The sequence below is a fragment of the Pollicipes pollicipes genome, unplaced genomic scaffold (genome assembly GCF_011947565.3).
Source record: "Pollicipes pollicipes isolate AB1234 unplaced genomic scaffold, Ppol_2.1 Scaffold_38;HRSCAF=43_pilon_pilon_pilon, whole genome shotgun sequence".
Taxonomy (NCBI): Eukaryota; Metazoa; Arthropoda; class Thecostraca; order Pollicipedomorpha; family Pollicipedidae; genus Pollicipes; species Pollicipes pollicipes.
This window is the reverse complement of record NW_023596399.1, coordinates 75211-98140: the sequence shown is the minus strand read 5'-3', so window position 1 is coordinate 98140 and position 22930 is coordinate 75211. Positions and strand designations below refer to the sequence as shown.

Genomic DNA, 22930 nt, shown 5'->3' with positions numbered 1-22930 from the left:
GCCAGCCATGATCCCTCAAAGCAGCTACTACCACTGGTATGATTAAAATGGATAAAATGAGCTCTCAATGCGGGATTTTAAGGACACCGAACATTGTCAAAATGTCCCCACAAACATGAAGCATCCGATGACAAAGAAAAACACATCAACCCATGAGAACTCGACAAAAGATCATCATTTTCGCCACAAGATCTAATCTGACTAACCAAAACCCCACGAGCACTTTAAGGCGCACCATTCAACAAACACCTCTACACCACGTGCACGGAGCGATGCCAAGCACGTACGTTGTTGTCCGACGCCGCCGAGATGGTGAGGACGGCGACGGTTTCGAAGAGGTACAGTACGGACGCCGAGCACGTACCATGTTGTCCGACGCCGCCGAGATGATGAGGACGGCGACGGTTTCGAAGAGGTACAGTACAGATGCTGAGCACGTACCTTGTCCGACGCCGCCGAGATGATGAGGACGGCGACGGTTTCGAAGAGGTACAGTACGGACCCCGAGCACGTACCTTATTGTCCGACGCCGCCGAGATGATGAGGACGGCGACGGTTTCGAAGAGGTACAGCTGGTCCTCGCGGTTGAGCAGCGTGGCGTCGGACGGGTCCAGCGAGAGCAGGTTCTTGATCTGACCCAGGATGGTGTCCGTGAACGGGCCCATCTGCACCCTGACGAGGACACAGCCGAGCTCAGCACGCGGCAAACTTCAGAACTGATGCCAGGCGCGTCAGCACTCGGCATGAACAGTGAATCACCTCGATAGATCCCTGCAACTACCCGAGCAGCATTCACTCAGGTATTGGCTGCTGTTCTTATTACACACTTATGGCAGCAACGTCCTTGCTTACACACTAAAGATTGACGATTCTTCAAAACTTTCTTCGGTAACTTCACAAACATTGTACGTCTTATTCCTTATGGACCTTCTCCAAGAATAAAACGAATCTCGCAAATAAAAGGACAACATCCATCGCATACACTAAGCCCATCGCAACAGACGGCTTTCACAGCTGCCTCTACAGATGCCATACCAAAACCTGCTTACTTGAGACATTTGATGAAACGCGAGAAGAGGTAGACAGCGCGCGCCCTGTTGCGCTCGTTGGGGTGGTTCATCCCCCGCTCGTCCAGGAAGGCAGTCAACACCTGCCAGCCAGGGAACCAGTCAGGCCATCAGTCACCATCAGGACACTCAGGACACCACTCACCAGTCACCATCAGAACACTCAGGACACCAATCACCAGTCATCAGCAGACAACACAGGCAGTTAACATGGGGAGCACAGCACAACAGGACGGTTAGCGTACAGTCCACGGTTCGTTCGTAAGCAGGCCTAGGAAACGTCGGAGCTGTCGAAAGAGAGCTCAACAGCGCAGTGGACTCCCAATACATAGGTTCACATCTCACGCGCTACGTATCTCTAACGGTGGACACGGCGCAAGCAACAGAACACCAGCAACTCGTGCGGCGGACGCTACGCCTACGTTACACTGCAAACCGCTTAAGTGTAACAGTATAGTTCAACAGCGCTGTGAGGCGCAGGTTACTGACAGTCGCGCGCACCGCCACGTGCCGCGTCAGTGCTCGGCTGCATGTTCGTTTCAAACGGCGGCCCACCTGCGGCAGGAGGGCCGCCTCCACGGTGAAGAACTTCTCGTAGCGGGAGACCGTCTCGAAGTACTGAAACGGCACGATGTGGTGCGGGTACGAGACGACGTCTGAGGTTACCAGGCGGCGCATCATCGTCTGCAGCAGCGTCACCTTCGCCTGCAACAGCGCCGGGGGGGCGTCAGCCGGCTGCCATGCCAACAGGACTGGACGACCATTCCGGCACGTGACGAGACTGCATTGGGTTCTCTGTTAACGAGGTCTCCGGCCATACTAAACTGGCGGCATCCGCCGAGGCAGCATGACTGATCCACGTTTGAGAGAGCGGAAGGGGTCGCAGTTCAAAAGAAAGCTTCATCAGCCGTCACAGGCATGCCATAATCCGGGCAGCCCACTGTTCATATGGGCAGCACCACGCACCGGCTCGTCGGAGAAGAAGTTGCCAGCGGAGGCGGGCGGCAGCGCCTCGCCCAGCATGTACAGCATGGTGATGGCGGCCTCCACGTCCCGCATGGGCAGCGACTTCCAGCAGTCGAGCGTGGAGCAGATGAACTGCTGCGTGATGTGCAGCACCAGGTCCCGGTCCACGGCAGCCAGGTTGTCGTACAGCACCTTCAGCCGCTTCCTGAGGACGCCCAGAGGTACCATCGCGTGACGTCACGCGATGCCACTCCCGCCTCCACCATCAGTAGCATATCGGTCGCGTTGTTATGTCAGGCAATGTGGAGCTCCATGTCTGATCTTCCTTAGGTCCGAGTTCGATTAAGCTGAGTGCCCTCATCTCATGGGCCGAGCCTTGATCCTGTCCTGGTTCTCATCTGGCCCGCAGTCCGTACATGTACTCCTAGAGCATGGCCCCGCCATCGTCCTCATCTGACCCGCAGCCCGTACCTGTACTCCTGGAACATGGCCTCATCCTCGCCCATGGCCTGGAAGTCGTAGTCATCGTCGTACTTGAGCTTGTGGATGATGACGTAGACCATGTCACGGACGTGGCCCGTCTCGGCCTCAGACAGCATCGGCTTCGTCTTCAACAACTGCGAACGGGGTCAATCGTCAGCAACGGGGAACATGGTCACTACATCAGATTGTCAAGACAGGCTTTACGCTCTTCCTACACGTGCATATTCTTGGAACGCTTGGGTAGTCCTTTCAACGATGTCTTAATCCTGCAACGTGTTATAACATTTATGTGGAACATTTCCCTTCCATCCCACCTTCACACAAAGTCAAGCAGTGCAGCTATTTACGAGTCTGACGTGGAAAACCCGTCAGCCACGAGGTACGAAATTCAAAAAAGGACATTCATGCACGCACACAACAACCATCCACCTCAAGGCGAAGCCCAAAAAGGTGTCCGACTACTTCCAGTACCACCGGCATTGTAGCACGGAAAAGCACCCACGCCACCGCGCGCCAACAACCACCGCACGAGACCGCCCGAGCGCCGCATAAGACCACCCGAGCGCCGCATAAGACCACCCGAACGCCACGTAAGCCCGCCTCGGCGCCACATAAGACCACCTGAGCGCCACCTACGACCACCCGAGCGCCGCATAAGACCACCCGAACGCCACGTAAGCCCGCCTCAGCGCCACATTAGACCACCTGAGCGCCACCTACGACCACCTGAGCGCCACATAAGACCACACGAACGCCGCACCTGCACGTAGTCGCGGGCGAAGTCGATGACGCTGCGCGAAGGGTCGTCGTAGTCGCACTTGAGGAAGGCCAGCATGTGCTGCACCTTGGCACCGATGGCCGCCTCGGTGGCGGCCAGCGCGCCAGACCCGGGCGCCGCCGCCGCCGCCTTGGCCAGCTTGTGGTAGCAGAGCACCAGCTCGATGCCCATGCCGTTCAGTACCTTGCCCAGCTTACAGAGATAGTCGACGTCCTCGGCCGGCGTCTGCGAAGCGGACACGTGCGATGCTCCAGACGGGAGATGACAGACAGCTGGTTGCGCGCGCACGAGTGTCAGAAGCATACCTCTCAGCAGGCGTAGCGACCGACGCAGCGATGTCGTAGACGTAAAGCGCGACCGTGACACGAACGCGCATCATCCCTCCACACGCAATTACCGAGTTAGTCACCATGTACTCGAACAAACACAACACAGTGTGAACCATACAACATCCGCCTTATTACACGTCACTGCAGCGTTAACCAACTCGCGGGCGAAGTCGAACCCACGCATGCACTGAACTCGTGCCGGCCCGCGCGCATCCATCCCCCGTTACGAGCGGCGTCCAGCCCCGTCCGCCTCGGCTCGTCACCCCACACCCCCGCCCCGCCACCTCACCTGGTCGTTGACGCGCTCCAGCAGCTGGAACACGGCCGCCTGCTGCAGCACGGCGAACAGCGACTCGACCAGCTGCACCTTGGGCACAGGCTCCATGCCCTTGTGCGTGATGTCATGCAGACAGTCGGCGGCCGCCTCCCGCACGTCCACCAGCCCCAGCAGCGTCACCAGCACGGCGACGAAGCGCTCGTTGGCCACCTGCCGACGCGCGGCGCACATACAGCGCGGATCGCACGAGAAATGACGTGCAAGGACACGATTGAATCCCGACATGCTCCCGGGGGCCGAGGAGGGCACAAGAGGGCGCCCTGACGGATTCTGGACGGTCACGCAGTCTGTGTACGGGTACGCCTGGCCTGGCTGCTACAGCGTGGCAAACAGGCAACACCTTGCGGAGCGCGGCATGGCGCCAGCACGGGGGTAAAACGACCTTCGCGTCGCGGACTGCCCGCTGCAAGCTATTTTGCATTTGCCACGGCGGTGGCCGTCAGGCATTCTGGCGACCACCACGCCCTCCCATAACGGGTTTGTTACCAACATTCCTCACGCCAAACATAGGCACTCAAATTCCGAACCAATATCTAACCAAGCCTCAGATCTCGAACTTGACACGCACGGCTAACGTTGCACGGAGTTCACACGCGCTCGACCCGACCCCGGCGCTCGACCTCCCCACCCACCAGGCCGATGTCGATCCAGGAGACGAACTTGCCGACCACCTCGAAGCACATGCAGACGAGATGGGGCTGCGTGGTGGCGTACGACTGCAGCGTGCCGTGCCATGACTCCACCAGCTGCAGCACGCACTTCTCGCGCATGGCGTCGCGGATGCGCGTGTTGCGGCGCGCCTCCTGCTCAGAGTGCACCACGTCCCGGTCCACGATCTGCGGGGGGGGGGGGGGGGAGGGGTGAGGACAGCGGAGACTGGTCACGGTACATCTCCGAGACGGTTCGCCTGATGCCAGGGCCGAAAAGGCGATTAATGGTGTCGACGACCTTAATGAAGACAAAAACGACCTCGAGACGTCTATCTAGAGCTGACATTGAAGCTGGGTACTGCTTGTCCTCAACGCCCCCGCAACGCCGAATTTGCGATGCGGCAGGACGAACCCATCCAGCAAGTTTCGCCTCATAAACGCAAGCTAGGAGCCTTCGGAACTTTGAACCGCGCCAAGCCCGCTACCGCACTGGAAAGGTTATTTTTACTCCATATGTACTCCATATGTTTACTTTTAAACCATAATGACCATAACGAAAACAATATACAAACCATTTTTGAACGTGCCCGTAAATCAAGCGGTTCATGGTGCGCATACTTCTTTGGCGATGATCACCAGCGAACAGGGTCGTGGTTCACCTCATGGAACTACGCTGAAAGAATCCCACTGCGGCTGAATGGCGGGGGAACCGCGCACGTGCTGCGACGCATAATATACAAATCGCTGGCATTTGGACAGGCCGCACACTCGTGCGCCTACACACGCGCCACCCGACATGCAACCTCCCGGATCCTTCGCACCGGAGCCGTGCGAGGCTGCGGGAGCCGGACGCCCCCACGTCCCGTCGGACGCCGACACGGGTGGGGCGCGTACCTCCTGGTCGATCTGCAGCAGAGTGCGCAGGTACATGTCAACGGCGGGCGGGCCCAGCGCGGCCATGCCCATCAGGTCCAGCAGGAAGGTCGGCCAGCGGTCCGGGAAGTCGGCGACGAAGATCAGCGCGAACACCTGCGCAGCCTTGTTGCGCAGGTACGTCTTGGCGCCGGCGGCTCCCAGCTTGCACTGCGAAGGACGGCGCGCCGCGGTCAATGGCGAGTGCTGACGTTGGCGGCCGGCTACGGCCACGAGCTAGCTCACGGCTGCGAACAGCGAGAACCAGCACATCACGCGGCCGAGGTGTAATTAACCCCACGACATGAAGATCAGCAGGACAACAATGCGCGCAAGACCACCAGACACGCACCCTATAAAGGCAGCCGCGGCTCGCGTCCCGCAAGAGACCAAGCCAACCCCAGCAGCGCTGATCACAAGCAGCGGCCGAGGTCTGCGACCCCAGCACCCCGCCCTTCCCCGCTGCCACACACCTGGCGCTGCACCCAGCCGCTGATGAAGAGCCGCACGGCGGGCGCCGCGCCGTCGGCCTCGGCCGGGTAGCGCGTCTTGACGAAGTGCTCCACCGCCTGCAGGCAGTAGAACTGCACGTGCTCCTCGGCGTCGAGCGCCGGCGAGAGCAGCGCGTCCACGCACAGCCGCCAGCCGTCGTCGGACGCCTTGAGGCCGTCCAGGTAGGCGAGGCCGGCCCGCTGCAGCTGCGCGTCCGGCTCGATGAGACCGCGCAGCCGGCGCACGAACTCCTCGGCCGCCACCGCCTCCATCGCCGCCTGCGGCAGCGTCGGGACGATGGTGATGGTGGTGGTGGCAGTGGTGGCCAGGCTGGGGTGAGTCGATGAAGGAAGTTGCATTCTTGGGACAAGGAGAGGCAAAGGTTCATATGGGCAAAATTCCTTGGGACTGTCCCACACCACCCTTTTGATACTGCTACCCAGCATACATTATTGTAAACAAGACCACCTGTGTTTCACGTCGCAACAGAGGCGTCTTATGTCGTGTTTGGAGTGCTCTGTAATTGGCTGATGGCGACTGTGGTTGACCTGCCTGCTGATGCCAGCAGTCATTCTGTGCCCCTCTGTTTCACACAGGCAGGTCACATCATGTTGTGGACATTGCTCAGCACCAGCACTTGCCACTCTATAACATGCACACACACACACACACGCACACACACACGCACGCACGCACGCACGCACGCACGCACGCACGCACGCACGCACGCACGCACGCACGCACACACACACACCACACACACGCCCACACACACACACATCAAAGGCTGTGGAAGACAATACCCTGAGCCCAACAACATTTTTGCTTATCAACAACATTTTTGCTTTTTGCTTATAACACACATGAAACACTGCAGAAAGCAATACCCTGAGGTGATACCACACACATGAAAAACTGCAGACACCATCAAGTATCACATGATTGCCTTAACCAGCAATATCTTGTAACAGTTGCTGTTCCACCATTCACTTATAAGGTACACAGATCTAGAAAAAAAATAGGCTGAGCATATAGCTTCCTAAACAGAGGGTGATTACACACCAGGCTTATGCACTCTTCAAAATGGAAGCTGGGTGTACACCAGGCCTACATCTCCCCCAAAATATTGGGGATCATTGTACACACCCAGCTTATGCACACTTATAGTCTTGGAGGGTACTGAGTGTGCACAACTGGCCCAAACACCACCCACACCGGGGATCCAGTCCACACAACCAAGGCCATGTAACTGGGCAGGACAGCTCATGATCAAATCAGAACCCATGATCAATAATGCTGGGCTAAACTGTCATTTTTTCTGTGATCACCAACATTGCATGGCTTATGGCATGAAAGTTGACTTGCATAGCAGGCTGCAACAGCTCTCCAATGCAGCAGCATGGTGGTTGATGACTTTGCCCCTTGACCTGGTGTGATGAGATGAGGCCTCCCAGACCAAAGGCTTTCAGTTTAAAGCTGAACCATGTTGGAACCACATTATCAGGTGTTTGCCCTTGACAAAAATCTATCATATTGCATTCATATTAAACATGTTGCATGCAAATTTCATTCATCAGCTAGCAATTTCACCTTTTCATTTCCCCAACATATGACAATACCAAGTTGTGCACAGAGTAATGCTCATTTGAGGTAGTCAATGCTTACTTTGCACTTCTTGCTCTCAGACATAGGTAAAGCTTGAAATAGACAATGTATCAATATATAATGTACTACCATGATTCTGCTTGCAAAGGCATCTGCCAATTGGAAAAAGAAACAGTATTTGCAAGTATGTGGGCAATGCCCATGTAAATTGGTACCACAATGGCATAAAGCTGGAGCAATGCAGTGGCTGGGTGGGCCAGGAGTTTCGGAGGGTGTGTAAGTCTCATATGTAGCCAGCCTCTATTTGGAGCATTTTGGAGTCTAGTGCCTAGCCACACTCCATTTTTCAGTGCAGTGATGATTTGTAACCAACATCCATTTGGGAGGATATACATGTATGGTCAAAGAATGCGCTGTTCATTCACTAAAACAGTGATCTCAGTATTACACCCTCCTCATGTATCAAACTGTACCTACATGCACATGAAGTTTAGGTAAGAAAATGTATCCACTACACAGCATGCCTACATGTCATCCTTCTGCTACACTTTGCTCTCATATGCACCAAACTCAGGCTAGCAAAAATGTGTTTATAGGGATGTTCCACATTTCTATAAGATTATGAACTAAAATAGCCATCTTGAAAATCTTTGGGTTCAGTCTACAGACCTGCCTTTCTAAAGACCTAAATCCCTCTCATTTCTGAGCTCCACATCTGTGAAGATGGTGGGACTATTTCAGGGAGAGCAGTTTAAGGACACCTTAGTAGGCATGACATCAAAATAAAATGATTGAAATCCTACCATTCCATGAGCCATGATCAAGGCCAAGAACAAAACAATGGTCAAATCATTCATATCTTGTGTTTTGGACACCAGATATGATGCCCATTAATTGACTCACAAACAACTTTATGCAAGGTAAGATGGCTCAGTCAAACAATGATGCATCAATGAACATATGTACTCAACAGAGAAATAATGTTGTCTAAAGCAGTCTTTTGTGTTTACAAGTACACCAATAATTATAAGTTAGTTTCATGATGTCTGATGCTTGCTTCAACATCTGCAAATGTGAAACATTCCTTTTATGTTTGAATTATTCAGGGTGCAAAACTATTTTCACAGCACTACATCTGAAATTCCCTTTGCAATATAACAATGCCCAGAGATTATTTGTGTGGCGAAATTGATGGTGACTGAACCAAACTCCAGTAATCCACCTTTATGGTGTACCTACCATGCAATTCTGTTGACTGATGAAATGAAATCTAAATGAAAACTGACACATGAAATTTTGTTGGAAATGACATAACTGTTTAGCAGTCTGGCATGGGCATGGATTGTGCTTGAGTTACCTTACACAAATATCAGCCTAAACATGGCAGAAAACAAGTGTCTGAAAAATGCTGAAATAATCATGCCCCTGATTCGATTCCAAGCTCTCTCAGTCCTGCTGGTTGCCCAATGACGATCATGCCCACTTAGACCAACAGAGCACGGAAATTAGGAAAATGTTTCCAACTCACACTGGTGTTTTTCCGGTGATCGTGCACTCGAGACAATATTCAACACTGTAACGCCCTTAAAACGTGCTAAACTCAGGTGGCTTAAATCATACTTTGTGTTCCCTCCGTCCACTGAAGTGTTAGATATATATCAATCTTACGACACACAGCGCAACCGCTTCTCCATCGCCATACCGTCGCGACGCGCCGGAAATCGTTGCGCATGCTGATGCCGGTCTTGCGTCGTTTTCGTCATTTGGTATCTACTCTAATACTGCCAAAATTTGCTAGAGGTGCATTAAAGACTTACCTCTGTGCATCCTGTCTTATGTTTAAACCAGTGGTATTAATACGAATCAATTCACATCAAAATTAGGATATTGCATTTCTACAAAGGCTGCACGTCACGTACCCCATTAAGGAAATATTTATATTGCCAGTTAAACAACGACTGAAAATATAAATAGATGAAACGGCTACATACTCATAGTACGTTTCTCCGTCGACGTGACCATCAGCTATTTTTGTTTCTTGCACTTTAAGCTATTAGAGCCAAGGATATGCTGTCTCGTTGCAGAAACATGCGATCAAGTTAACAATTTTCTGCCAATGTTTTGCATTAGTTCTAGTCTTCGATCTGTTTTTTGCTGCTGCCTTTATCACATGCGTTTTACATTATTCGCCATCGTTTCACCTTACCAAAAATTTTGACCATCCTTAATGCAATATATGTAAATGTGTATTTAAATATCATCAAACAAGCATACTGTGCTGCCTATCTAGCCCAATTACCGGTCCTTGCACCCGGTCCATTGAACACAGCGGGCACATTCCCAACACCCTGTGTACTTTTCGAAAATACCCAACCTTAACAACATCCCGGGAACGTGCTGGGGCCCCGCGATTGTTTTGGTCGAAGGTCAACGCCGGTTAGCCGTGATATTGACAGAACGATATTGCCCTAGGGCTATTGGGTGCAGAAATTGAAGCGTGCGCGCATTGGTCATTTTGAGGTACGCGTCCGGATCGGGTACTGGATGAGGCATCGGCGAGAGGTGGGGGGTTGCCCGGCCCTGCTGTTTTGCGCCTGCCCTGTGACCCTAGTGTTGGAGGCCTTAAAGGTGTTGGTTTAAGATGGTAATCTCTACGTCCCTAAGTCACTTGGACACATAGCTACATGTCCGACAGGTGGCTTGACAACTGCAAAATTAGGTTAGTGTAGTCAAGCTCTTCACAAACTAGATCAGAGGCTTTTGTTATGCATAGCTTGGAGCAAAACTGCATTGTTACATTGCAACCCCCCCCCCCAACGTTCCACAGAAAATGTGAAGGTCACATGCCTAAGTATAACCATGTTTTTTCAGGTCTAAGTCTGGCACTGTGACAATGTCATCTCTCCAAAAGCAAGCACTAAAAATGAAGTGTCCTCTTCCACCTATGGGAAATGTACCAGGAGCTTCTGCTGGCAGGTATGTTAATTTTTGTGTGTGTCTGTGTGTGCGATGATAGTGTGCATCCCATACCCAGGTGTGAGGAATGCCATGAGTGGTTTAACACAGAGATAAACACACATATATAGTCTTATCTCTCTCTACATATATATATATATATCATTATTTTTGGGACAATGGGTATAAGTCTTGGCAAAATCTTGAAACAACATGCTGCAACATGGCTGAAAGTTTGAAAGATCCATGTTCAGATAGATGACCACAGCGTGATGTTACTTTATGTCATGCATGGCCCAAACCCAGGCTACACAAAGTGGCAGCAGCAGGATCACCAGGGTTCTGCTGATCCTGTTGTTGCCTGTTCTGCTGATCCTGTTGCTGATCCTGTTGATCCTGTTGTTGATCCTGTTGTTGCCCCACCTCTGTACCACACATGCCCATGTCAGGTAGATGCCTTGATTTGCTGAGTAGCATGTCTCAGCAAGCCTTTTTTATTCTTATGGATAACTAATTATCATTCTGATTTTGGGCAGTTGATTAATTCAGTATTAGCATTGGAGAGCTGCTGTGAAAATAAAGGTTGGGCAGTATGCTAAAAATAGTTATTTAATATGAATAGGTGGTCAAAAGGATAGGTCAAAAGGTGGTCATTTGAATAGCTCCATCTTTTTTGCTCTAGGTTTGGATGTGCAGCTTGACTGTTTGGATAAATTATCGTGGATGGTCAAGAACCTCAGATTAAGGGCCTCTTCACTCCAAATTAAGTACACAGATGTTCAACATTGTGTCATGGGCCGCCATGTAATCTGCTTGATGGTCAGTATGTAATGTTATACCCATTTGTTCAATGCTCTTTTTTATGTCATGTATTGTACCATGCACTTCACAGTGTTTTTAAGAATACTTTAACCATTGCTGGTTTCACCTTTCAGTATAACATGATCAGGATTATCATCATTTATCAAGGAGCTCTTCTTGCAGGAACTCACATCTCCAAGCCTTTTACATAGTGGGCTGTATCTCATCATGTGGGTAAATAATCTAGCCTGTGAGTAACCTTGTAAGGTATTTGGTAAGTTGGGCTCAGCTATGTCTGGATCTATGTCCTGTGCTGACTCCCATCTTCCATCAGCAGATGTCATTGAGACATGACTGACCACCTGGTAGCAGTGTGTCATCCCATCCCCTGTCAGTGGGTGTTGACAGAACCTGACAGCGACCACCTGGTAGTGGTACCTCATCCCATCCCCTGTCGGCAGACGTTGGGAGGACCTGACACTGACCACATGGCAGCGGTGCTTCATTCCATCCCATCGGCAGGTGTCGGCCAGACCTGACACCGACCACCTGGCAGCAGTGCTTCATCCCATCCCTCATCATCAGATGCTGGCAGGGCCTGACACCGACCATCTCGCAGCAGTACTTCATCCCATCCCTTGTCAGCAAGCATTGGCAGGACCTGCCACTGACTGCCTGGTAGTGGTACTTCATCCCATCCCCTGTCAGCAGGCGTAGGCGGGACCTGACACCGACCACCTGGCAGCGGTATTTCAGCTCTGCTGAAGATGTCCAGCTGGATGGAGGAGACGTGTTCCATGTGTACCGGTCTGGCTCCTCCGGGCCGCTGCTCGTGCTCTTGCACGGCGGCGGCTTCAGTGGGCTCACCTGGGCGCTCTTCACGGTCAGTGACTGACAGCTTGGCAGACATTTTGGCTCTATCATTTGCGTAGAAGTCTCAAATTGTTGCATTACTGCCCTGTGAGCACAGTAGACACTTTTGGTGTCAGTTTACATGAGCTTTTAGTGTTCCTTACCTTATGATTGTTTCTGGTGCTGCCTGTCATGTTTTTTCTGACAATGTACCTATTCTTTATTCAAACTCTTCTTGGTCAACCTCATCACCAGAATCCTGATGAACTCACCAGTGAGCCTTGGTGAGCATCACGGGTCTGTAACCACCGACTTTCATTGACCTTGCCATTCAGCATGAGAGTCTCGTCGTGAGTTCTGTTTGACTCATTTGGACATCATGGCCATTTGTTAAGGTGCAGGGTGTCACTTATTTGTTCGGGAACTGACAGACATTGTGGCAAAATTTGTTCAGCATGATGCCAGGCGGATAAATACGAATTAATGACACTAGAACTCGGTCACCCCCCGCTGTCTCCCCCCCCCCTCTCCCCCACACCACCACCGCAACAACACGCCCACGTCCGCACCACACACTACTGTCCTTTGACTCTGAACGCTCATATCCAGATATGGCCTCCCGATCTGCGTTGCCCGGGGCGCATAGATGCTGGGTTAGCCATCATCCGACTCGCTGCGTGATTGGTCGACCTGATTTGACCCAAGACACGTGTGTAATAACATGAAAAAGTATCCGCGTCTTTGGCACTCAGGTGGCTGAACTCTGCCGAACTGCGGATGGAAGTACTATGGGCCTTTTCCGGTCGTCACTGGTATTCGCCGAAAGTCCAGCATACCTTCGTGTTCACTGATCACTTTGAACCATGCCTGTTGTGGGCCCACCTGTTGGCTCTTCCCTCCACATCAGCGAACAGCCGCGTGTGCCGGACGTCTCGCGCGCGATCCACCTCACGGGCGCCTTTCAGGAGCGGATAGTGCAGAGTGTGGACTGCCAGGTGCTGGCCGTGGACATGCGCGGTCACGGCGAGACGGCCTCCGCCGACGAGAAGGACCTGTCCATGGAGCGGCTGGTCAGGTGAGGGTCGAGCCGGCGGCGTGCGCTCCAGACAGGCCGGCGGTGGGGAGGGTCGGTGCTGGAGCGCAGTGAGGAGGGCAGTACTGGTAGTTGAGGCTTTAGGGAGCTTCGGCCGCGCGGTCATGTAGCGCCCATCAGTGAGGAGGGATGCCGAGCGTGCTGCTACGCTCCAGTGCACAAGTGTATGGTGTTAAGCTATCCTGTCATTGGCGTAAATGTTGGCCCTGTTATGACCTTTCAGTGGAAGTTATCTCGTCCAAGAGCTTGCGATTCTGCGGCACCGTGGTTGCGGTGACGGCCGTAGGTTCAGTGACTTTATCGACAGATGCCGTTTTGAACCGAGCATTCCCAGTGCCTCTCGCTCCAAAGACGGGTCTCCCCGGATACTCTCCTTCGCTGTGCCTTGACCCCTGACCACCTCCCCGTCCCCCGCCACCGCGCAGTGACCTGACGTCGGTGGTATCGGCCGTGTACGGGCCGGCCGCGCCGCCGGCCGTCCTGGTCGGCCACAGCCTGGGCGGCGCGCTGGCCGTGCACGCGGCCCACGCCTGGTGCTGCGGCCCGCTCGTCGGCCTCGTCGTCATCGACGTGGTCGAGGGCACGGCCGTCGACGCGCTCGGCGCCATGCACACCTTCCTGCGTGGCCGGCCCGAGCGCTTCGCCTCCGTCCAGCACGGCATCGAGTGGTGGTCAGTGGAGCGCGGCGCGGTTTGGTCTGTCCACTCGATAGGCCAGACGCGTGATGATCGATACTAGATAGTGTCGAGGCAGTATGGAGGCGGGGGTGTCACGTGACGAGCGCGAAGAAGACCTGCAAAACCGTAACGGGTCTTTGCTTGGCTGCTGTGCATTTATGTCGCTTTCGTTGGGTTTTATTGTTCTGTCTCATCATTGCGTTACTTCGCTGTCGGTTTGGCAGCATTAATCGGCGCTGCAGGCTACCATGGTGTGTTTCAGCGTGAAGTCCGGAGCTGTCAGGAATGCAGAATCGGCGCGCGTTTCCGTGCCGGGACAACTAAAAAAGTAAGCAGTTGTCATTTTTCCTGGGCAACATGCCCTCGTGTTCGTTCCCTTGCGTTCCTTTTCATACATGCTCACGATTTTCACGCACAATCAACGTTGAAATACGGGATGCCGATAGTGTAGTGGTTAACGCGTCTGCGTTAACCACCGCGCATCTGGGAAACCAGAGGTACGGGATTCGATTCCCCGCGGTGCCCGCCCTTCCTGCCAGGGTGAGAGGCAGGCGACGCCATATAGCCTTAGCAGCTGGGTGCGTCGCAAAGCCCCAATGACACACACACAACGTTTAAATACGCCACAATACAACGCCGCTGCACCCACCTCTCAGCGGCGCTTGGTGAACGTGAGAGGCTGCCTGTGTGGGGACTCGCTTGGCCCGGCCCGGTGCGGAGCGGTAAGCCACGTCCGTCCGCCTGACGTGTGGCCCTGACCGGGCAGCGTGAAGACGGACGCGCCGGCCACCCGTGACCTGGCGGCCGGCCTGACCAGCGGCAGTCCGACCTCGCCGCCGGCCAGCGCCGCCGCCGCCGCCCGGCCGGCCGGCTCCATCCCCGAGGAGGAGGAGGACGAGGACGAGCAGGAGACTCCCGCCGCACCGCAGCCGAGCCCGCCGCCCACGGCCGCCCAGGTGAGGGGCACGGCCGGGCGGCGCGTGCCGAGCGCTCTTCGACGGAGCAGCTGGCCTGCAGCTATACCCCCCGCCCCCCCCCCCCCCCTGTCGTGATTTGGTCGGGTGTGGGTCTGATACTGTCCGCTTCCTTCGCTGGGGATTCATGGTTTTCCAATGAAACTCCCCCTCTGCACACTTATGAAGTTCCTAATTGAAGAAGTCATTTTTGCTATTAATATGAATAGCTCGCCATTATTAAACTCGTATGGATTAATGTAGTAATTTTAGATCGAGCAGCTAGGCTTGGCCCACGTGAAATTGTTGAGCACCGACGTGGCTTCCACCTTTAAGGCTTTGGGCGATTCTCACACACACACAATATGGGAAGAACTCCTAACGCGCTTGTGCGTGCAGTCTACACCCGTCGTTTTGAGCACGGCGCCTCCAGCCATCACATCTGCCGCATGTAGCCGACATGTCTCGACCTCGCCTTCTCTTGCGGGTGCGCCCTCGTCTGGGACCAGGGACGTCAGCAGGTGCCCCAGCCAGCATCGACGGCGCTGCCCTGTCCGCAGTCCTACACCTGGCGGATCGACCTGGCGTCGACGGAGCCGCACTGGCAGGGCTGGTTCCGTGGCCTGTCCGGCCTCTTCCTGTCCGCGCCGCCTCCCAAAGTGCTCCTGCTGGCCGGCATAGATCGGCTCGACCGCGAGCTCTCCGTCGGCCAGATGCAGGGTCAGTCGGGCGGGCGCCGGGGTCGACTCCAGGCGGCGGCCGTGCGCGGTGCCGGGCGGTGACAGATGTGCTGTTGCGGGGCGCCCATGTTGTGATTCAAGGGTTGGAAAGCCGTGTCGGTTTGGTCACGTGACTGCGGCTGATGGCTTGTGTTGTGGCTGATAGATAGTATTATGTCTCCCCCATTCCTGACACTGTTCGCGGCTCATAGTTCTTTAATGCTGAATGTGAGACGCACTCATATGTGCCTCCGGCTTCCTCTCCATCGGTATGTAGACTGGACGTAGCGACGATGGTTAAGCGTGTTGCGACATGCTTTGGAATCGCATGCACTTCGTCCCACTATGGCGCCATCTCTGGACTAATGTAGAACCTCAATCTAGAGACATCGGCGCTAGATGACGCTCCGTCTCGCCAGGCAGCTCCATATTTTGGCATATCCGGCGTTTACACTGTATCGCCGGATTGCAGGCAAGTTCCAGATCCAGGTGGTGCCCCGCTCTGGTCACGCCGTGCACGAGGACGTGCCGGACCGGGTTGCCGGCATAGTCGCCACCTTCCTGGTCCGCAACAAGCTCACGCACGCGCTGGATGGCTTCCAGACGTAAGGAACGGCTGACGTGAGGCGGTGGCGTCCTGCCGGTGGACCGGGCCGTGTGCACCAGTTGCCATGATTCAGCCCACGTTCAGTGTTTTGAGAGGCGTAGATTTCTGTACAGTGCGATTTCAAAATGACTTCGTCCTATCTATAGGGAGTGTAGGGTGGTATCCAGTTTTTATGTATCTGGTTATTATGTGTTTGCTGTGATATACCACGGAGGTTAGGCACGGTCGCTTACCTCACCACGTCAGCTGATTAATAAAGGTAAAGCAATGAATGCCAGCGCTCCTGCTTGCCTCGTGTTATTTCGTTACGACTGATAAATGCACCCTGTCATCGTAATCTGCGAGCTTGTTCGTCCCGGCAGCCCCACTGTGCTGAAGTGTGTCGATGTGTTTGTTTTGCGTCCCACTCCATCTTGCGTTGTTTTTATATCAGGAAAACAATGCTCACTGGCGGGCCTACCGTTTTCTCCCTGACATATTCCCCGGTTTGTTCCACAGGATACCTCCCGGCTGCTAGACGTCCGACGGTGTGTGGAGTGGTGTGTGACAGGAAGGCGCTGACTCAAAACGGATTGAAAAGCAGGCGCGCAATGGCTGCTGGTGTGATGTCGAAAATGTGTGACGTGTTACGTAATTGTGATCTACGTTTTGACACGTGCCGCTGAAGCCATGTACTTAATGATGGAATGTGTGGTACCGTAATTTGCAACAGCAGTGTTCCCTGCTGACTAATGAAATATATGTCCGATCAACCTGTGTCGGGCCATTGACTTATGACGTACGACGTATGACGTGTGACGTGTGTAATAGACGAGGCCGTGTCCTCGCCCGATGTCCGGAGGCCGGGCGGTCGTGCGCCGCGCCGTACATCCGCTGGCGCTGTAAATGATCGTATAGACTTGGTGCACTGCAGTGCCTTATGCCACTACAGATCAGAGGCCACATCAAGGATGCAGGGGCTCATGCGGGGCTCAACATCACTTGCGTGCTCACTTGTATATGGCTCCATCTGAAACCGAAGTCGACCACATTTTGGTTGTCGCTGCAAATGATTGCTTTAGATTTGTGCATCGGGGCCGGGGTTTATTGGATTATCAATGATTCGGCTGAGATATGAATGTAGATAGCCGCATATTCACGTCGTGTTTGTGCCAGCTGCAACGCAACCATATCTTTTCCCCTCAAAATAGATGTACTTTCGGCTTCCCGTATCCCACTGAACGGTACATCTCCTTCGCCGACGGCAGCGGAACCGGGCCATTCTGCACGGAATCGAGGTCTGCCCAACGTTGCGTCGTACCGCTGGCATGGGTTTAAATAAACCCCGCACTCTAAGTTCGGAGAAGGAATTGACACCGCTGCGGCGTCGATTGATATTTAGTGTGACCTGGCGCTCTATGGACCCGGCACCGGCCCAGTCATGTCAGATCACCATCCGCCAGAGTAGACAGAGGACTGCTGGAACGTGTTCGGGCAAGATAGGCGGCGGGCGTCGGCCAACGAAAGGAAAGTGCCGCCATATTTGAGTCGCTGGTACCCTGTTGCTCGACGCGATAGTCGCTCTTCCCAATGCGGGTGCCCAGCGATTCTCACATAATCGCCGTCAAAATCACACGTGCATGGAGTCCGCCCTCGCGTGCGTTGAGATAATGCGTGCACGTTGGAAGACCCAACCATCGAGCGATGCAAAGTTTCCAGTATGGATGTCAGGTATGGAGTTTCTTCTCGCTAAGACGATTTTGGTAGCGCCGTTCGCAGGTTTCCGGAGAGGTAACTATACCCATGCCTATGCTGACAATAGTTTCAAATATCGGCTCGGATCGGCGTGCCCGTCGTCTCGATGCGGTTCATGGCGTGTAGCCTCCCAATGCCCAGCGCCGTGGAGGCGGCCATAGAAACGAAACGAACCAACAGCACCAGGCTGGGAAGATGCGCTTTAATACGTGCTATTTATTCAATTTTTTATGTTTGTGTTACATGCCTGCCGTTGTCAATGCCATAGATGACAGATAGTAGGCTGCTATCTTCGAATGGAGTGTAAACCCGTCATAAATAATAAGTATTCAAAAAAGCCTTCCCCCATTTTTGAGCTACGTTCATTTTCGTTTTGTAAAGGCTGCTAGATTGGTGTGAGATGCTGGCATGGTAGTCCATGTCAAAGACGGTCTGAAAACAAAATGTTTCATCACATGGTTTGGGTCCGATGTAAAAAGACACGATTGACGCGTCACGGACGTTTGATCTGTATTGCTCGCAGTGCCTCTAGAGGCGTTGGTGTACTCATGTGCCGATACCTCACTGTTGTGCTCATGCTGTTGCTGGCAGGCCCTCCCGTTTTCTCCCCAGGTATGTTATAATGTTCCGAGTGATACCTTTTGTTTTTGCGTTTGAGCTGTTTGGCCAACGTTGGGCAAAAATAAGAGATAACGTCACGTGACTATAATGCTCTGAATAGTGGAGCGTTATCGACGTCTGCGCGCCGTCCGGCCCGTAACCAGGCGGGTCCGCTGGGTGCCCGGGCATCCCCTGAAATTTGACATGCAGCCCAGCTACGTTCCGTGTAACCTCTAGTTGGGCGTGGGTGTCAAGAAGGTTCAATAAAGCCTTTTTTGTGTTGAGATTTGCAACTCATTTGAAGAAAAACAGGTGAATGGTATGACTGTCTCAGCCGGGAAAAAATGGGTCGCTTTGAAACCCTCTGCTCTCTTGCCCTCTTGTCGGGACGCTGTCCCCCCCCCCCCTCTGGGAGTTTGTTCTGGCTATGTTCCTGCTGTCTTATTGGTGCATGTTTCAGAATAATTCAGGAAATTAGTGACCCTTCATTACCAAGCCTTATAGAAACAACGTTATCATGGATCATGTCACATTCATGTGGCTGCGCTCGGTGCGTCATTTGTCATTCGATCCACACGCTCTCCTGTCGTCGGTGCTACCATGCTGTCCTTACTTGTCCATTAATGGGCTGACATTCTTGACAAATAAGCATTTTGTGGTGCAAGCACCATGCCTATTTTTCAGTTCATCTGTATAACTCCTGTTCGGGTCACGTGCTACCGAGAAAGACAAAAATGTCGCCGCCAGCCCGCAAGCTCTCGACACTTCCGCGTCCGGACCGCGCGCACCAGGCACCACACCGTTCCTCAGCGACGCAGCCCTCACCCAGCGACACCTATCACATTCCGTGGCCGTGACCCGTGCCGCGCCGGCCGAACCGCCCGCGGCCGCGGCCCCGGCGCCAAGCATTAGCGCGCGCAGTCGGCCGTCACTGGGCGGCCGATGATTGATCCCGGTTCAAGTGGCGCGCTCCCGGAACTGGCTGCCCCTCCCTCGGCGTCCCCCGGCCGGCGGGGCGGGCCACGCCCAGGGCAGCGGGCCGGACTGCCGCCCCGCCGCCGCCAGCGCCACGGCACGGCACGGTGGGAAGGGAGGGGTGTCGCCACCCGCCGTGTAGCGGACCGCGGGGGGAGGATGGAAGCGGTCATTGGCACTGCGGACCACGCCGCGGAGAACGACAAGAAAGGCGCATACTAGCGTGGAAAGCATTATATCAATGGCTTAGTCGAAAGTGCTTTTAATTGGATGTTTTGTCCACCGAAGGCTGATTTTGATACATTACCGCGAAAACTAACTGATAATGCCGGTATCCCAAGCAGGTAAAGAGCACACGCCTGAAGCAAACATCGGTTAGCTCGCCAAGCTAATGCCGCTATTTGCTGAGCTACAGCAATAAAAAAGAGATAATACCGTCCGAACATCTAGTCTCTGTCAATTAGGTGCATGATCGCAAACACACTCCTTCAGTTGCCAACATATTTTAAGTGCCATAAACACAAGGTTTGCGAAGAAGTGACAGGTGCAATGTGGCAGTAAGGTGTGGAAAGATCGCGGACAGTCACACCGCCATGCGTCACTATGACGTCACGTTACGGAGGGAAAATGCGGCAAAACCAAGCCGACCGAGGCTGGTGGTCACAAGAGTATGGTTACGTAGCACATACGGTATACCGCGAATGCCGATGTATGGTCCCATTACGGTGAACCTCACCGGTCTTGACGGTCTATAGTCCCACCTTGACGGCGGCCGGAGAAACAATGGACAAAATGCGGGAAATAATCGCACGGTTCACGGTCACAGTTTTTCTCATAATCATCTCCTTAGTGCTAACGTCTCGTCTAAAAAATTCTGTCGAGTAATGAAATAAAAATTATGCTGTTCCGATGCGAAAGTTAATCCGTGACAGCGAGACTTTTACCACCGAGTTCACAGATCTATGCCAGCAGCAATGAAATAAAGCTCGTCAGAAATGGTTTGCAAAGCGAATAATTCCGCTTTGGTTATTAATTATTAATTTATACATGACGCCAACGGTCGGGTTTGTCCTCACGTTAAAGGGAGTATGCCACCCTTTTGTACTTTTCGCTTATTGTCAGATCAGACTCGTCCGGTTTGGTCGGTAACACCAGCTCATCTCAGCGCCGACAACAGAGCCGTTCCATCCCCGAGCGGCGCCAGCATAGGTCACGGCTCCCCCGTCCTGGGTCGCCATTGCACCCTGGCGGCACCGGGAGCGACACCAGCACAGGTCATGGGCTTTCTGCCTCGCCCCTGCACCCTGGCGGCACCGGGAGCGACACCAGCACAGGCCATGGGCTTTCTGCCTCGCCCCTGCACCCTGGCGGCACCGGGAGCGACACCAACACAGGTCATGGGCTTTCTGCCTCGCCCCTGCACCCTGGCGGCACCGGGAGCGACACCAGCACAGGTCATGGGCTTTCTGCCTCGCCCCTGCACCCTGGCGGCACCGGGAGCGACACCAGCACAGGCCATGGGCTTTCTGCCTCGCCCCTGCACCCTGGCGGCACCGGGAGCGACACCAGCACAGGCCATGGGCTTTCTGCCTCGCCCCTGCACCCTGGCGGCACCGGGAGCGACACCAGCACAGGCCATGGGCTTTCTGCCTCGCCCCTGCACCCTGGCGGCACCGGGAGCGACACCAACACAGGTCATGGGCTTTCTGCCTTGCCCCTGCACCCTGGCGGCACCGGGAGCGACACCAGCACTGGTCATGGGCTTTCTGCCTCGCCCCTGCACCCTGGCGGCACCGGGAGCGACACCAGCACTGGTCATGGGCTTTCTGCCTCGCCCCTGCACCCTGGCGGCACCGGGAGCGACACCAACACAGGTCATGGGCTTTCTGCCTTGCCCCTGCACCCTGGCGGCACCGGGAGCGACACCAACACAGGTCATGGGCTTTCTGCCTCGCCCCTGCACCCTGGCGGCACCGGGAGCGACACCAGCACTGGTCATGGGCTTTCTGCCTCGCCCCTGCACCCTGGCGGCACCGGGAGCGACACCAGCACAGGCCATGGGCTTTCTGCCTCGCCCCTGCACCCTGGCGGCACCGGGAGCGACACCAGCACTGGTCATGGGCTTTCTGCCTCGCCCCTGCACCCTGGCGGCACCGGGAGCGACACCAGCACAGGCCATGGGCTTTCTGCCTCGCCCCTGCACCCTGGCGGCACCGGGAGCGACACCAGCACTGGTCATGGGCTTTCTGCCTCGCCCCTGCACCCTGGCGGCACCGGGAGCGACACCAGCACAGGCCATGGGCTTTCTGCCTCGCCCCTGCACCCTGGCGGCACCGGGAGCGACACCAGCACTGGTCATGGGCTTTCTGCCTCGCCCCTGCACCCTGGCGGCACCGGGAGCGACACCAGCACAGGTCATGGGTTTTCTGGGTCGTCCCTTCACCTCGGCAGCACCGGGGTCGGCACCAGCACAGGCGATGGGCTTCCTGGGTCGTCCACCCCGGCGACCCCGAGGGCGGCACCAGCACAGATCATGGGCTACCCCGGTCGTCCCTTCACCCCGGCGGCGCCCGGGTGGCACTTGCAGCGGCGCCAGCGCAGGGCATAAGACCTCCAACCTGGGTCCCCACGCGGCCCCGGCGACATCAGCATAGGCCCCAGCGTCGGAACCAGCTCAGGTCAGGGCCCCTTTCCCCGGGTCTTCCACCCCAGCCGCATCAGCGGAGGCACCAGCGTTAGAGTTAGCACAGGTCAGGGCCCTCTTCCCCGGGTCGCTCTCCACCCCAGCCACATCAGCGGAGACACCAGCGTTGGAACCAGCACAGGTCAGGGCCCCCTTCCCCGGGTCGCTCTCCACCCCAGCCACATCAGCGGAGACACCAACGTTGGAACCAGCACAGGTCAGGGCCCCTTTCCCCGGGTCTTCCACCCCAGCCGCATCAGTGGGGCACCAGCGTTGGAGCCAGCACAGGTCACGGCCCCCTTCCCCGGGTCGCCCTCCACCCCAGCCGCATCAGTGGGGCACCAGCGTTGGAGCCAGCACAGGTCACGGCCCCCTTCCCCGGGTCGCCCTCCACCCCAGCCGAATCAGCGGAGACACCAACGTTTGAGCCAGGACAGGTCACGGCCCCCTTCCCCGGGTCGCCCTCCACCCCAGTCGCATCAGCGGAGCACCAGCGTTGGAGCCAGCACAGGTCACGGCCCCTCTCCACGGGTCGCCCTCCACCCCAGCCGCATCAGCGGGGCACCAGCGCGCGCCCCGCCATCGGCAGGCGTTGCCGCCGGCGCGCCGCCACACCGACCGGAAGCGGGCCTGCGGGGAAGCGTAGCGGAACCAGCGCGCGA

The 22930-nt window shown here is 55.1% G+C and overlaps 2 protein-coding genes across 2 annotated transcripts; one reads left to right on the top strand and one right to left on the bottom strand.

Annotated features, from left to right (window-relative positions):
* Window positions 1–27: 27 nt before the first annotated feature.
* On the bottom strand, window positions 28–4643 carry LOC119093041 (exportin-T). The gene is made up of 11 exons (XM_037215934.1): window positions 4593–4643; window positions 4081–4110; window positions 3913–4047; window positions 3424–3519; window positions 3277–3378; window positions 2505–2650; window positions 2034–2238; window positions 1623–1772; window positions 1050–1150; window positions 516–672; window positions 28–33 (listed from the first exon to the last, which is right to left on the bottom strand). Exons 1-11 carry the CDS (start codon window positions 4641–4643, stop codon window positions 28–30), a joined length of 1179 nt encoding a protein of 392 aa, XP_037071829.1.
* A 5361-nt stretch (window positions 4644–10004) lies between these two features.
* On the top strand, window positions 10005–17555 carry LOC119093040 (protein phosphatase methylesterase 1). Its single transcript, XM_037215933.1, has 11 exons — window positions 10005–10139; window positions 10491–10595; window positions 12084–12258; window positions 13193–13302; window positions 13746–13991; window positions 14260–14325; window positions 14764–14797; window positions 14882–14953; window positions 15511–15670; window positions 16142–16274; window positions 16775–17555. The coding sequence occupies exons 2-11, from the start codon at window positions 10513–10515 to the stop codon at window positions 16791–16793; spliced, it is 1098 nt and encodes a 365-aa protein (XP_037071828.1). The 5' UTR covers window positions 10005–10139; window positions 10491–10512; the 3' UTR covers window positions 16794–17555.
* Window positions 17556–22930: the final 5375 nt, after the last annotated feature.

Excerpts from the sequence above, each read along its gene's own strand:
- LOC119093040 (XM_037215933.1), top strand. The coding sequence starts at position 10,513 with ATGTCATCTCTCCAAAAGCAAGCACTAAAAATGAAGTGTCCTCTTCCA. Across the intron at positions 14,798-14,881 it reads CGCCGGCCACCCGTGACCTG|GAGGAGGAGGACGAGGACGA; the intron begins GCGGCCGGCCTG and ends TCCATCCCCGAG. Across the intron at positions 15,671-16,141 it reads CTCCGTCGGCCAGATGCAGG|GCAAGTTCCAGATCCAGGTG; the intron begins GTCAGTCGGGCG and ends GCCGGATTGCAG.
- LOC119093041 (XM_037215934.1), bottom strand. The coding sequence starts at position 4,643 with ATGTGCTTCGAGGTGGTCGGCAAGTTCGTCTCCTGGATCGACATCGGC. Across the intron at positions 4,111-4,592 it reads CCTGGATCGACATCGGCCTG|GTGGCCAACGAGCGCTTCGT; the intron begins GTGGGTGGGGAG and ends GCGCGTCGGCAG. Across the intron at positions 2,239-2,504 it reads GCCATGTTCCAGGAGTACAG|GAAGCGGCTGAAGGTGCTGT; the intron begins GTACGGGCTGCG and ends GGGCGTCCTCAG.